General features: G+C 42.6%; 1 protein-coding gene across 1 annotated transcript in view; it reads left to right on the top strand.

Moving 5' to 3' along the window:
• The window catches only part of LOC119486916, a 47,411-nt gene extending 31,974 nt beyond the window's left edge, over window positions 1-15,437 (top strand). The window contains exons 22-31 of the mRNA XM_037767455.1: window positions 10,215-10,300; window positions 10,495-10,694; window positions 10,819-10,957; window positions 12,197-12,329; window positions 12,437-12,602; window positions 12,913-13,014; window positions 13,271-13,393; window positions 13,926-14,035; window positions 14,163-14,885; window positions 15,173-15,437. Of these exons, the coding sequence (XP_037623383.1) occupies window positions 10,215-10,300; window positions 10,495-10,694; window positions 10,819-10,957; window positions 12,197-12,329; window positions 12,437-12,602; window positions 12,913-13,014; window positions 13,271-13,393; window positions 13,926-14,035; window positions 14,163-14,885; window positions 15,173-15,298 (1,908 nt within the window). The 3' untranslated portion in view covers window positions 15,299-15,437. The remainder of the gene's footprint in view (window positions 1-10,214; window positions 10,301-10,494; window positions 10,695-10,818; window positions 10,958-12,196; window positions 12,330-12,436; window positions 12,603-12,912; window positions 13,015-13,270; window positions 13,394-13,925; window positions 14,036-14,162; window positions 14,886-15,172) is intronic.
• Window positions 15,438-15,721: the final 284 nt, after the last annotated feature.

Genomic DNA, 15,721 nt, shown 5'->3' with positions numbered 1-15,721 from the left:
CCATTAAAGTAGTCAATGTCATTATATAACGATAGAACAAACCAACAAAGAGAAATCTCATCATCACACGTGTTAATATTTAATTACACAGAAGCGGCATTTGGCCAGTTTTAAATGTACATCGTTCACACAGGCACATTCAGTCGTCTGCCATGTGTCTTTATGAGATCAATGATTGAAAAAACCCTAAAAAGAAAACAAGACGACAGAACACAAGAAATATAACATCCCGCAACATCAGAAAGGCACCAGAGACGCTCTTCTTAAGACTGAAATAACTAACTTAGAGACAGATTGATATATGGGCTTCTGTCTTAATGTAAATCAGAGTTTGTACAGTATCAGCTGCAGTGGCGGCCGGCCAATAGAGGGCCACGGGGCCTGGCCCCACCCACCTTGAGCCACCAAAAAAAAAAAAAAAAAAAAAAAAAATTATAAAATTATTAATTATAAAAATTATAAAAATTATAAAAATTGTCAATATGTGTGTTTTTGACCTATGGAATATACCCGTAATATTTGTAAAATAGGATAACTGCGCCAAATATCTGCTTTCCTCCTTGAACTCTCTGCTAGTGCACCTCTCAGCTGCTCACATGCACTTTCTGGGGCCAAATGGATTTGGCCCAAGGAAGGCGGGTCTAATAAGCAGTACAGCCAATCACTGATTAAAGATATATGATTACAAGCATGAATGACATACAATTCATCCAATCAGCGCCGTAAAAAAGACTTCCGGGGGGGCCAAACTGATTTGGCCCATGGCGCACGTTCACGTTCACGTGTGTCTCTCTCTGTTCTCGTCAGGGCTCATGTCAGTTCTCGCGTGATCTTGACAATGGAACAGCCAAGCACTAGTAGCGCTACTCTTGCAAGACTCAACCCTAGCTCGATCAAATCTCTCCTCCAAGACCCGTTTGAGAGAAGGACTTTGGCGGAGAAACTCCTGGTGAAACAACTGGGCCCAGATCAACCTCCTGGACTCAGCATAGAACAACAGACCGGCGTACAAGGCAAGCCACACATGCAGAGCTTCTGTAAAGACTGGTACGCGAGGAAGGCCTGGCTAGCTGGATGCAGTCAAGCTAATGCTGTATTTTGCTTCCCATGCGTGCTTTTTAAGTCGACAGGGTCAGACTCAGCATGGGCAGAGACGGGAGTAAGAGACATGAAACACTTGTCTGAAAAAATAAGAAAACACGAGAACACCAGGATGCACATAGATAACTCCGTGAAGCTAGCTATGCTAGGCAGAGTGAACATTGCAATGCAGCTGGACGAAGGACACAGGCTTGCGGTAGAGAAGCACAATGAGGAGGTGGATAAAAACCGGCACATTTTATCAAAAATAATTGATTGTGTCAAGTTTTGCGGGGCTTTTGAGTTAGCCTTGCGTGGGCATGACGAGACTGACTCCTCGGACAACCCCGGCGTGTTCAACAGACTTGTGGACTTTGTAGCGTCCCTCGACAGTGTGCTGGAGGAGCACCTCGAGACAGCCAGCGTTTTCAAAGGCACGTCGAAGACGGTACAGAACGAGCTGCTGGACTGCATGCTGTCGGTTGTAAGGGATTACATTCTGGAGGAAGTCAAAAACGCGGATTTTATCGCCATTCAAGCGGACGAGACGACGGACATTTCCACCCACTGCCAGCTGGTGCTCGTGCTACGCTACATAGATGCTAGCGGTAATGTACAAGAGCGGTTCTTCGAGTACATCACCATCCAGAACGCGACCGCTGACACCATCGCTACAGCGCTTATGGAGAGGCTGAGCACCATACTCCCACCCGGACAAACAGACAAACTTATTGCCCAGGCGTACGACGGGGCTGCCGTCATGAGGGGAATTGAATTGTATGAATAAGATGTCCTTATGTCAGTGTTGGAATAAATGATAGAAATGTAACTGCAAAGTAGTAATGCGTTTTTGATACCTTTTTTTGCATTGAATCGTACTAGGATGTTTGTTGAAATTGATTGGCCCTACCCAAAAAAAAATCCACCAGCCGCCACTGATCAGCTGTATGACTCCGTGGGAGCTGCATATGCAACCGTTTTTCTAGCTTTTTTAGCTATTGAACATGTTTATTCAACATTGGGCTGTAATTTAAAAGGGCAAAGTGATTATGGATGTGTTATTCACAACAACCAGTGCTCCTATTGAGAGAGTGGTGATCAATACCCTGACAGGCCAGTAGAGGTCACTGGCTAGTCGAACCAGTGCTGGTAGAAGAGGGAATAACACCAGGTAGGCATCGGTCAGGCCTTCTTAAATTAATTTGACAACATGCGCCCACCTTGTCATTATCTGTATAGAAAACACTTTTCATAAAGAGCATAGACCACATGTAAAAATCTGTTGATACATCTGTTAGAATCTAAGCTAACACTCCTCAAGGAGAGACACTGAATCCTGCTGTTTTTCTGGATACTACTGCCTCATTTCAAGATACTGAAACTTGCTTGATAAAGGTCTGTAGCCGGAGCTACAGGGGCCATGGCCATCTTGTCTGACCAACTGAGTATTGATAACTAAATTACATTAGCATCTGCTGTGCAGAGACATATCTGTGTACCATTAAAAACCTGGAACATAACTGTTAATCGTTTTATTTTAAAACGGAGTGCATATTCTCCTTAACTAAGGAGTGTTTCTCTTTCAGCTCTCTATTTCTTTTAGCAATAAAAAAACAAGATGTGATAACAGCATGGACTTTATTCATCCAAGGCTGGACATACTGATCAAGTAATAAAAATATAATCCCCTCAGTAAAACACAGTACAGAACAATGTGATGAAACAAAACAAACAAAATGTAATGATTAACATTAACATATTTGGGGGTTACATGGTACGTAAAATATTGCTGCTTTTCAGTGTTCTTCAATGTGGAAATGTGACAAAGTGCAGTAATATGTTGTTGAAAGTGGAGGTCACATGACTGCTGGATTTGGGGAGCACAGGAGCATGCTCCCTGGAAACAGGTACAGGTGTGCTGACTGTGTTTCAATCTGTTCCGTTCTTCACTAACCATACAGACTGGACGGTTAAAGCATTACAGTTGCTTACTTGTGACTTTATTCAGTAAGACAGTCCACATGTTAATTCAGCTCCAGCTAGCGTTACTTTTTCTGTGTCACACTCTAACAGTTCCCCGGAACAACAACAACTAGGAACCAACAATCCTATTGTTACATCTTTTCTTTTTTTCTTTGAAGTAAAGTCTCTTACTCAAACTAAGTAACCAATATTATAATTAAACAAAAAATGTAGATTCTCAACATCAGTCAGAATATTAATTATTAATGCCACTATCACTTGGAAACAAATAAAATTATCCTCTCTGGGGTACTGTGACACTTAAACGTTATCTTTACAGATATATATAACCAAACATTGTAATAAAATAAACTGTGCATATACATTACAATTTTCTTTCTCCTCTTTTTTTTTTTTCTCTAGCTTAACATTCCATAACATTGTAACAAAACAAACAGCGGATATCACATTTTAAACATTACTCATTTCTCAGAGGCCTTGCCAGAGTCCAGAAACCCTGCTTTCCTCACTGAGTAAAGTCTCTCAGGTAGTGAGGTCTGGTAACCTGACGACCTGACCTGGTAGTGACAGGGTGTTGGTGTCCCACCTGACCCCGCTCTACCACTTCCGCTTTTGGTGTGTGTACCACAGTCCCGGTTTGTGTAGGTGTGGAGGTTGTATCATAGTTGCGTCTGAGGTGCCGACGATTTCTTCTCAGAACACCACCTGACTCCAGTTTCACCTCATAAGATCTATGGCTTACAGGTTTCATCACCTTCGCCGCTCTCCAGACCTTATGTGGCTCGAAAGGCTGAACTCTCACACTGTCCCCTTTTTTCAGAGAGTCCATGTCTTTTGCAGTGCGGTTGTAGTATTTTTCTTGTCGCTGTCTATTGTGTATCAGTCCATGTGCGTTGTCTGTTATCTCTGGCTCCAACAGAGTGTCCCTGGTGGGAAGCAGAGTCCTTGTCCTCCTATTCAGAAGTCTCTGTGCCGGGCTTGTGTTGAGACCTTGGCTCGGTGTGTTGCGATGGTCCAGCATAGCCAAGTATGGATCTTGTCCCGCAGCCTTTGCTTTCAGCATGAGACGCTTGGCTGTTTTCACTGCCGACTCAGCTTTCCCATTGCTCTGAGCATATCCCGGCGAGGATGTCCTGTGTTTAAATTCCCACATCTGGCTGAATTGCTGAAACTCCTGAGATGCGTATTGAGGGCCATTATCTGAGATAACAACATCTGGTATCCCATATCGTGCAAAATGGGCCTTTAGCTTTCTGATTACTGTACTACTCTTTGTGTCTGGTAGATAATCTATCTCCCAAAAGTTGGAATAGTAATCTACTGTTATCAAGTAGTCCTTGTTATTAAAGAAAAACAAATCGGTACCCACCTTGGCCCAGGGTCTGTATGCCATGTCATGAGGGTGTAATGTCTCTCTTTGTTGCTTTGGGTCTACTGACCTGCATATGTCGCACTTGGAGATGAAAGTCTTTATGTACTCATTCATTCCTTGCCAATATACACATTCCCTTGCTCTCCTGAGACATCCTTCAACTCCCAGATGAGAAGAGTGGACACGATGAGTGATGTCAGCTCTGAGTGCATCCGGTATCACTGCTCTCTCACCCCTGAACACTATGCCATCCTGGAAACTCAGTTCATCCTGGAATGAGTGATAATGCTGGATGTCTGTTGGAATGTCATTTTTGTTCTGTGGCCACCCTGTCAGAATCCACTTTGTCACCATCTGTAACTTTGTGTCCTCTTTTGTAGCAGATCGGATGGAGCTCAGTCTCTCAGCAGAGATAGGCAGGTAGTTAACCATGTTCACAGTCTCTAACTCTGTCTCAGTGTCTCCCTTAGGACTCTCTGGTAAGTATGCCCTACTCAGTGTGTCTGCTAGCAACATATCTCGGCCTGGCACATAGACCACGTTGATATCATACTTTTGCAGCCTGAGTAGCATCCTCTGCAGTCGCTTTGGTGCACTAAGAAGTGGCTTCCTGTGAATATTCTCCAGCGGCTTATGGTCACTGTGTACCGTCACCTGTCTACCATAAGTATACTGATGAAACTTTTCCATCCCAAATACTATCGCCAAACATTCTTTCTCTATTTGGGCATAGCCCCTCTCAGTGGGTGTAAGTGCCCTACTACCAAATGCTATTGGCTTACCCCCTTGTGTCAGGGCGGCTCCCAGTCCTGTTTCCGACGCATCACACTGTAGCGTCAACTCCTCTTCCTGGTTGTAGTATTTCAGAACAGGCGTGTTGGCTATTTTGTCTTTCAGCCTCTGAAACGCTGCCTCCTGTACGTCAGTCCATTCCCACATGTTCTCTTTGTGTGTCAGTTGTCTCAAGATCTCACAATCATCTGACAGATGATCACAGAATTTTGACAGGTAGTTCACCATACCAACCAGTCTCTGTATCCCTTTAACATCTGTCGGCCTCGGCATCTCCTTGATTGCTCGTACTTTCTCTGGGTCAATCCGCAGTCCCTCAGCTGTCAGTAGGTGCCCAATATACGATACTTCCTGTTGTCTTAGTTTCAGCTTGTCTCCGTTTAGCTTGATAGTTCGCTCTCTGCACCTGATAAGCAAGCATCTGAGTTTCTCGTCGTGATCCTTGCCTGCCTCCTCCTGTGTCGCTCCTTCTCCCGTGACCAACACATCATCTGCAATGATGTGTATTCCAGGTAAGCCTTCCAGCGCTTGCATGAGCTTCCTCTGGAAGACCTCTGGTGCTGGGCTAATTCCCATCGGCATTCTCAGCCAACGGAACCGGCCAAATGGGGTGGCGAATGTGGTGAGGTAGCTTGACTCTTCCTTTAATTTCACGTGCCAGAAGCCGTGCTTTACATCACAGACTGTGAATACTTTAGCCTTTGATAACTCTGGGAGGATGTCATCAATTGTAGGAAGGGAAAAATGGCTCCTTTTGAGTGCCCGATTCAGTGGTTTTGGATCTATGCAGATCCGCGGTTTCCCGTTCGGCTTTGCCACTGAGACCATACTGCTTATCCAGTCTGTGCTCCGTTCCACTGGTGCAATGATCCCTCTTTTCTCCAGATCCTTGAGTTCCTCTTTAAGGGGTGCCATCATCGAAACTGGCACTCTCCTTTTTGGCAGTTTTACTGGTGGCACACTGTTGTCTATTTCAATGCTATATTCACCCTCCAAACATCCATCACCGGCGAATACATCTCCAAACTCACTTTTGATTTTCTCCATCGTCATGTGTTCGTCACTTTTTTCCTCATTTGTTACAGGACACCGTTGTTTTTTCACGATGCTGTCAATGGCCAGGATATTCTCATACTGTACTTTAATTAACTTCATGGCCTCACTGGCCTTCCTGCCCAGTAAAGGAGTCCTGCTGTTCTGGTCCACCACTTGAAACTCCAGTCTGTACAGTTTGTTGTTTCTGGGGTTTCTGATCTTGACCTTACATTTACCAAGCGGACATAACCTGGTCTTATTATACATCACAAGCACTTTCTCTGTGTGCTCCAGCTGTGTGTCTGGGTTTAGGAGATGTACGGGGATGATGTTGCAGGTGGCTCCACAGTCTATCTGGAAGTTAACCAGTGTTTTGTCCATCATCATTCCTGCAAAGAGTTGCTGTCCTTGACTATGTCTCTCTTTCACTTGGTTTATTGTCTCATTGTCCCCATATTCTTCTGATATGGTCATAATGTCCTCACATGTATCACTGTCATGTTCTGAGACAACATGCACTGCCTTATATTTCCTGCTGTTCTCTGCTCTTGATTTGCATTTTGCAGCAAAATGATTGTCTTTCCCACACTTTTTACACTTCTTTCCAAAAGCTGGGCATTTTGTCTTGTTTCTCTCATGTGTTTTACCACAAAACTTACAGCAGATTTCATTGTCTTTGCTTTTCTCTCCTGTGTATTTCAGTGCATGAACTTCCTCCACTGTCAGTCCTTGCAGTGTTTTGCTGTTCTCCCTTGATAGCTCAGCAGCTCTGCAAATTTTCAGGCATTTGTCCAGTGTCAGATTCTCCTCTCTGAGTAATCTCTCCCTCATTGCAGAGCTACTTGTGCCACACACAATTCGATCTCTTATTAGTGTGTCTTTAATGTCTCCAAAGTTACAACTACTGGCCAACACTCTCAAGTCCGTGACATATTTGTCGATGTTTTCTGCTAATCCTTGGTTCCGCACGAAGAATCTGTATCTCTCAACAGTCTCGTTAACTTTTGGATTACAGTGTCCGTCAAATAGCGCCATCATTGAACTCACTGTTCTCCTCGCCAGCGTGTCCAGGAGCTCTCTTCCACTCTCTCCGATGAGGTAATAAAACAGCTTGACTTTGGTACTTTCCTCAGCATCGGGCATGGTAAGGTCCGTGTACAGTGAAAACTCCTCCTTCCAACTCTTCCATATCTTTGCAAGGTTGTTGGAGTCCAAAATCAGTATTGACGGAGGTTTCAGTCCTTCCATCTCGACGTCAGCTATTTTTCTCCGCTCACCGTTGCCGTGTTCGGTTAGCCTCTTCAATGCTAATGAGCTAGCCAGCAGCACTTATCTTCATTTAACGGCTACTAAACTTTAGCACCGCTGCCACCATGTTTCAATCTGTTCCGTTCTTCACTAACCATACAGACTGGACGGTTAAAGCATTACAGTTGCTTACTTGTGACTTTATTCAGTACGACAGTCCACATGTTAATTCAGCTCCAGCTAGCGTTACTTTTCTGTGTCACACTCTAACAGTTCCCCGGAACAACAACAACTAGGAACCAACAATCCTATTGTTACAGACTGGGCAGCTGACACAGACAGGTGCATTGAGTGAGTTCATTCACTGTTTGAGCTTTGATTGAGGAGGTTTCCTTTGTTCCTGAGTGGGTTGAGAGGGTAGTTTATGCCATTTTATTTGATATTCTAAGTCATGTTTACTGTTGTCGCTGTAAAGTTGTACATCCAACATCTCTCTAGTTCATTCTGACATTAGTATTGTAAACAGTTCCCATGTACCCTTTACATAACTGCACATCCCCAACCAGTATGTCACGCTATTTTCGTACACCAGAGATAGCTGATACACGTACCCCTTAGACATACATACGTCCGTCCTACGAAGGTGGTTCACTTCTTACCGGTGTTGATCATCAGGGTAACTGATGCTGAACAGAACCTGCTCCTGATCAGGTCATGTTCCAGATAAGAGATACACCTCCTGCTGACCAATCAGAGCTCAGTGCGGTGATTGTATGATAATATCACACACATACTAAGAAGTTACAGTCATAATCCATTCATCAATAACACACCTTAAAGCTATTTATATCTAGATGACTATGACCGACTTTTGAGTGTTCCGTTAAAAAAAACATGTTTTTGTTGATATTTTGTTGTATTCATGTTTATTACATGCAAAGAGTCAAAGAACCAAAGCCATATAAATCTAGTTTCCATGGAAACATAAGAATGGAATGTCATCGATTACCGCTCATCGATGTCACGCTCTAAATGAAATACGATGATGTCATTCCATCGCATGACGTAACAAAGCCACACTCTAAATGGAACTACGATGATGCCATTCCAACCTATGGCGTAACAAAGCCACACTCTAAAGGAACTACGTTGAAACATTAACGAGTAGAGAAATCTGACAGCTTTCTGTTAGTCTGTAGAAAGTTGGTAACAGAGACAGTTATCAGCAGCATCCCATAACAGCACAGCAAATCTTTGCATTTGAGAGAAGACTGTAGTTATGGTACCAGTAAGTATTTATTTCCTTTTATTAACACGTTATTTTTATTATTTTTTAAGTTGATATCTCATAAAAAAGCTGGGACAGTGTATTGACTCTTTGAGTTCAAAGTCAGGGCTCTTTCTCTGCAGTTTAGTTTGCTATAATCTAGTTAAACACTGAGAGGTTCAGCTTTATTGTGTTTTGTATATCAAGTATATCAAACATATACACAACTGAGCACCAGTTTTCTTTCTTTTCTAAAAATGGGATTACTATTTATTTTCTAACAGCTTTTAAATTCAGTATGTGTGTCCCCTATCAGGTTTATTACTTCACCTACTGGCTATACTACAGTAGGTGAGGTCATTTGTGTTAATGTATATACTACTATACTGTAATTACTTGTTTAATTACATTTTGCTCTCCTTCACTTGGTTCAAAGTCTTATTATACATTTAAAAATGTCAACTACATTACAGTGTGTTGTAAAGCATTTCATTGTTTCAATGCTTAATAGAACAAAGACTGTAGATGAAACAGTTTATGCTCAATTTGAACATCGTTGCACTGTCTTGTGCTCGATCTGGGAACAGATTTGAAGATGTTTCTGATTACTTGGACCCTCTTTCATCACAGATCTTTAATTTACGCTACTGCCTAAACAGAAATAATTATCATCATTGTTTTAAATTCTGTTCAATGTTTAAATTCTGTTTTATGTTCAGCTCAAGAAACTAGTGCGAATGGCACCAAGGAGGAGGTTTCCTATCAAAGACAAGCCCCAGGCCACCCGGGCCCTGAAGTTCATCCAGCTCCAGCTGATGGAGCTGGCCAAAGACTGTGACAACAAGCTGAAGAACGGTCAGGTCAGCCCCAACTGCTTTGTGGAGCTGGAAACCCAACTGGAGAAGATTCTCCACGAGGTAGGCCTTTCTCATCTTTGAGGCATTTTTTAAAAGGCTATAACATGTGATCAAACCAATTTCAGTGTATCAACATACAGTGCTGGCAGTAATTGTAATAGCAAAACAGCCAATCAGTTAAAAGTGCCAAAAAGAGAATTCCACTGAATTAAATAAACGTGAGCTTAATAAAGCCAGGTCTGTCAGGTCACTGGTTTTAGTCTGTTTGAGCAGATTATTTTTTAATGCCCTTTAACGTATTATAATTCCAAAAGGTCATATTGTGTTTTTTTTTAATAATATCATTGTACTTGTATTTGTTCACTTACAGACTGCAAAGCAATATAGAGTTGTAATATGATTATTGTTTATAATTCCACTGAAGGTGTATTTAAATTTAAAGTATTACACAGTCCCATTGGATAAACTGAAAAAAAGGCTGGGTTGTCAAGCTCAAAACAAGGCTGCTTTTCTGATATACCTTTAGCTTAATATACATTTTGTATTTCAACCTTTTTTGTCCTTCCTGCGTTTGATTTAGACCCGCGCAGCCTGCAAGCCTCCTCCAACAAAACCGGCGAAGAGGGACTTCAAAATCATCAGAGAGGTTTCCCGTGGCGCCTTTGGGTGAGTAAGACAGACTGCTTTCTTTGTGTTCAGACTGACTCTTCGGATAGGGCGGGCAGAGAGTCCAGTCAAAGCAGAAAAGAACTTGAAATGTGTTGTAGAATTGTTTTGTCCCATCTGAACAGTTTCTTTTCAAATCAGAGCTGATATTCAGTCATAGAAGCTGCTCACATTTCCTTTTCCCTCTTATCCAGGACTGTAAACCTTGTGTGGCACATCAAGACCAAGGAGATCTTTGCGATGAAGCAGATTGCACTGAAATACCCCAGCCAGAGAGCTGATGTTCTGTTGGAACGGGACATGCTCACCTACCTTGACCACCCCCTCGTCGTGCCCATGTACTGCTCGTTTGAGACAGTAGGCCAAATGTACATGACGATGGAGTATGTGAAAGGTAAGGAGTTTTTTCTGGATTGGTCATGCATGCATGTACACTATATCCACTGTACACATCTGACACACACTAAGAAGACCTAAACATAGCATCTGACCTGTTATGTCTCTCTCTAACCTTGTAGGTGGGGATCTTGAAGACTTGTTGGAAAAGGAAAAGCATTTTCGTATGGACATGGCCCATTTCTACATGGCAGAGCTTGTCTTGGCTGTGGAGTACATCCACAGCTACGGCATCCTGCACATGGACCTCAAACCCAGCAAGTGAGTTCTCAACCTGTCTCTTAAGAGAGGACATCTTGAACATTTTGTATTATTTTTCGATGTCTGGTTTTAGGCCCTCCTTAGTTACTGTTACTACGCTCGTCATGCTTTTCGTTCTTGCATGGTACAGTTTACAACAACATCGGTGGCAGATATACCATTTGAGATTTCTAATTTCTCGGTCATCGGCTGGATATTAGAAGCTGCTACTGACGTTATTTCATGAGTTGGTGGAAAACACAGTCTCTGGCTGACTTTTCGTTTCCAACTGACCCATTTTAAAGCTAGAAAGGCACTTGGAGAGCGCAGACCTCCACTGTTTATTTATAATTCATTTATACATTTCATTTATAGATATAAACACTGTTTAAAGCCATTCCTTTGCTCTTATATTTTTGGTTTAGGAAACTCAAAGCCTGACAGAACTGACATGCCTACATATAGTTGCTCAGCTGTGATTGGACGATTGCTGTTCAGGGGAGGGGTTTAACAAATCTTTTTTTAAGTTGGAGCAGAATTTACAGAAACTCTCCCAGTATTGATATTCTTTATATTTTTTACACAATCTTAAGTCAGAATGTGCGTGACTAGTTTAGGCCGTATTCTATCTAGTAATGTATCTATTACAGGGCTGTCAAAGTTAACGCGATAATAACGGGTTAATGCAAATTCCCTTTAACGTCACTAACTTCTTTAACGCATTAACACAATTGATATTCTGGAGGTTGTACTGGGATCAGTTTTAAATATACAGTGAAGATACTGGTATCATATGAAACTAGAAAAACCTAAGGTATCCATTGGTACCAATGTCATAGCTTGTCGCGAAGGAGGTTAAATACTGCTGCTAAACTTCTGCTAAATTTTGGCGAGGGGGTCGAAGTGTTCCCTTGACCTCTGACCTCAAGATATGTGAATGAAAATGAGTTCTATGGGTACCCACGAGTCTCCTCTTTACAGACTAGCCCACTTTATGATAATCATGCAGTTTGTGGCAAGTAAAAGTCAAGTCAGCACACTGACACACTGACAGCTGTTGTTGTCGGTTGGGCTGCAGTTTGCATGTTACGATTTGGGCATATTTTTTATGCTAAATGCAGTACCTGTTTAATTGACAAAAGTATTCTGTGTAGCCCAGAAACCCCCAATGACTTTCCTATTTGGCTCGCTTGCTATTGAAGTGGAATAGTCCTGGCATATAGTCTAACATGAGACATGTTCTGCTTCCCTCCATTGTAGTCTGTTGATCACTAAAGAGGGACACATCAAGGTGGCTGATTTCGGGCTGTCCAAGATTGGGTCAGTCAGCACGGCAGCCTTGATGACTGAAGCAGACTGTCGGCGAAATGCCAGAGAGTTCACCGACACAGAGGTTAGTCTCTTCTCTTCTCCACTTATTTAAACTTGTGTAAATCCTGTGTTATATGTATTTTCGTACTTCATTTTCCGTTTCCTCCCCTCTTTCATGTCCTCCTACAGACATGCGGCACACCTGTCTTCATGGCCCCAGAACTGTACCTAAAGACGGGCTATGGGAAGCCCGTAGACTGGTGGGCCGCAGGAGTGATTCTCTATAATCTCCTGTACGGTGTAGTACCTTTCGATGGCAACAATAAAAAAGAGGTCGCTAAACTTGTGACCGAAGGTAAGAATCTTTAGCTCCATTCATTATCTTCTCATCACATGCAACCTTCTACACATTTGTCATTCTAGCAGTTCTGAATGAATCTTTCTGTATTTTAAAACTGATTCAAAATGCACCCACTTTGAGATTTAACTTTAAAAATCTGGCACAAAGTAGCTTTCATTTCTTGTTTCTTTTAAATTTGGGATTTATTTCTTTACGCTAGGTTTATGATGTTTTCCTCTAAGAATTATGTCATTCAGTCCCTTTGGTGATGTCAATTAAATGTAAATTCCTTGATCAGATCAACTGATATGTGCTTCTTTTCCAGATGACATCCACTTTCCAGATGGGGGACATCCCAGCCTGGAGTTTGCCAGGCAGCTCATCAGTGGTCTCTTGGAAAAGGACCCTGTGAGGCGTTTGGGTACACGTAAGTGACAGCTTTACTAATGATAGACAGTATGAGAAACAGAGAAACTGCATTTTTATTAGAATACTAACTGGTGTCATGGTTAGAGGTGCGGTGCGCTACATACTGTATGAAGGGAAAATGTAGTCCATAGCGAGACTAGACCCTGAGACCTCCAGAGACCTTTGAACGTAGTGTGGAGTGTTTGGATCAGGTGCCAGGCCCAACATGTGTAGATGTACAAACTAACTGTTTGATTGTGTCACTTTTTATCCAGGAGGAGCCAGTGAGGTGAAAAGACACCCGTTCTTCCAGGGTGTGGACTGGAAGAAGCTCCCCTATGAGACACCTCCATATGTCCCTGATGTGAAAAAGATGCTGGACGGCAGCAGCTTTTCATGTATTTATCTCTCATATATTCCTTTTTTATTTCTATTCCAATTTGGTAATGCAGTGATATCTTTCACCGGTTGTCCACGTTAGGTCAGATAATCCTTTATTATATGTTGATGTAAAGTGTTCCAGCAGCAGAAGGAGCTGCTGTATCTCTCTTTCACTGAAGGAGCTATTTATAGTCCATCTTTGGAACATTGTAGTTTCACCACGGCACCACCGGCGTCACTAACATCCGCCGCCATCGCATCATAATCACGGCGCAGAGTGCAGTCGAATTCTCTTAACACCACGGTTGTCTTTTCCCTAAGTCCTCATGAATTCTCCTTCACATCTTTCCTTGACCTCATGACGTTTTCCATGGAGGTCAAGGAAAAGTGGACAGGAAAAGACATTCTTTTTTGACTTTTCGACCGCAGCCAAAGACTCATGTCTGACATGAGGAGTAGACTTGATTTTTCAGTAATGTCTGGTGTGAATTTCAATTAGAATAAATATGTCAGCCTTTCCCATGACTTAACGCATGTTGGTTGTTGCAGGTACTCCTTCAAAGCTGCGCCTCACATCCTCTGATTCTGATGATGATGACTATGACGAACCACCTACGGGGCAAACAAACTTCTGCACTGTTGCCTTCCGCTTCAACAAGGTAGGGTACAGTTTCTTCTCCAGCTCCTCACCCCTCACTGCTGTTTGAGGTTGTCTAAATCTGTTTCTCACTGTTGAATACACATTGAATGTAAATAACTGACAGCAGTTTTCTCTTAAAACTCCAGGTGTACGGCAGCCCAATGCCCCTGTCCCCCTGCACGCCTATGAATCGGCGCCTGTTGTCAGCAAAGCCGGGAGACAGCGAGGCAAAGGAGGAGCAGCAGGAAATTGAGGCGTCTGATGAAGGTTTTTCTGACGAAGAGGACTCCGACGACATGGGTTTCAGTGAAGCCTGTCTCGGACAAAGTGGACAGGGCGAAAGTCAATCTGACAATTCTTCACCTTCCCCCCACCACTCCGCTCCAGGCCAAATGGACTCAGTCTACTTTGACAGTGATTCTGATGGAGAGGACAACAGCAAATTTAATTTCAGATTACCCTGTCTCCGACAAAGTGGACGGGACGAAAGTCAATCTGACTCCGCCCCTACACCTCCCCCCCACCACGCTGCTCCAGTCCAAATGGACTCAGAATACATTGACAGGGATTCTGAATGGGAGGACATCAGTCAGCATTCCAGTGAAGCCTCTCTCCGACAAAGTGGACAGGACGAAAGTCAATGTGACTCCACCCCTTCACCTGCCCCCCACCACGCGTCTCCAGTCCAAATGGACCCAGTGGAAGAGTGCCTGAGCAAGGACCTGCTCGATGCCACCTGGTCCCTGCTGGACATCCAGGTCCAGATGGCCGAGCTGGCCAGAGACTTAAGCAACACGCTGCAGAACGATCTGGTCAGGCCCGACTACTTTATGGAGCTCCACAGCCAACTGGTGGATATTCTCCAGGAGGTAGGCCTTTCTCATCTTTGAGGCATTTTTTTTTCCCAGCCGATTCACTTGTTTATACATTGTCAAAAGTTCAGATAACAAACAGGAAACTTCGGACAAGCATCGATCAGATTGGACAGAATATTTAACAAAATTGAACACACTTTTTAAATCTTATTAACAAGGCACTCACTTTTCAGTGCTTGTGGCTGCTTTTCTGATATACCTTTAGTTAGCTTAATATACTTTTAATATTTTATTTATTTATTTATTACATAACGTTTTTGTCCTTCCTGTGTTTGATTTAGACCCACAAAGCCACCTGCAAGCCCACTGTTGAGGACGTCTCCAGTGAGGAGGACAGGGAACCAAATAATCAAGGCAGATGGCCACCCACCCAGAGCCCGGTTCTGCTCAAGGTTTCTACCCGTTAAAGGGGAGTGTTTCCTTGCTACAGCGCATAACCACAACTATGCAATGCTCATGGGGTCTTACCCATATATATACGTATATATGTGATATCTATACGTATATATGTGATATATATATACGTATATGTGATATATACACATATATATACAATATACATATGCATGTATACTGTATATATGTGATATACTGTATATATATGTGATATGTATATATATGTGTGTGTGTGTGTGTGTGTGTGTGTATATATATATATATATATGTGTGTGATATATATATACGTATATATGTGATATATACACATATATATACAATATACATATGCATGTATACTGTATATATGTGATATACTGAATATATATGTGATATATATATATATTTGTGTGTGTGTGTGTGTGTGTGTGTATATATATACGTGTGTGTATATA

The sequence above is a fragment of the Sebastes umbrosus genome, chromosome 4, assembly GCF_015220745.1.
Source record: "Sebastes umbrosus isolate fSebUmb1 chromosome 4, fSebUmb1.pri, whole genome shotgun sequence".
Taxonomy (NCBI): domain Eukaryota; kingdom Metazoa; phylum Chordata; class Actinopteri; order Perciformes; family Sebastidae; genus Sebastes; species Sebastes umbrosus.
The sequence above is the reverse complement of the archived record's forward strand: the minus strand, read 5'-3'. Positions and strand labels throughout refer to the sequence as shown.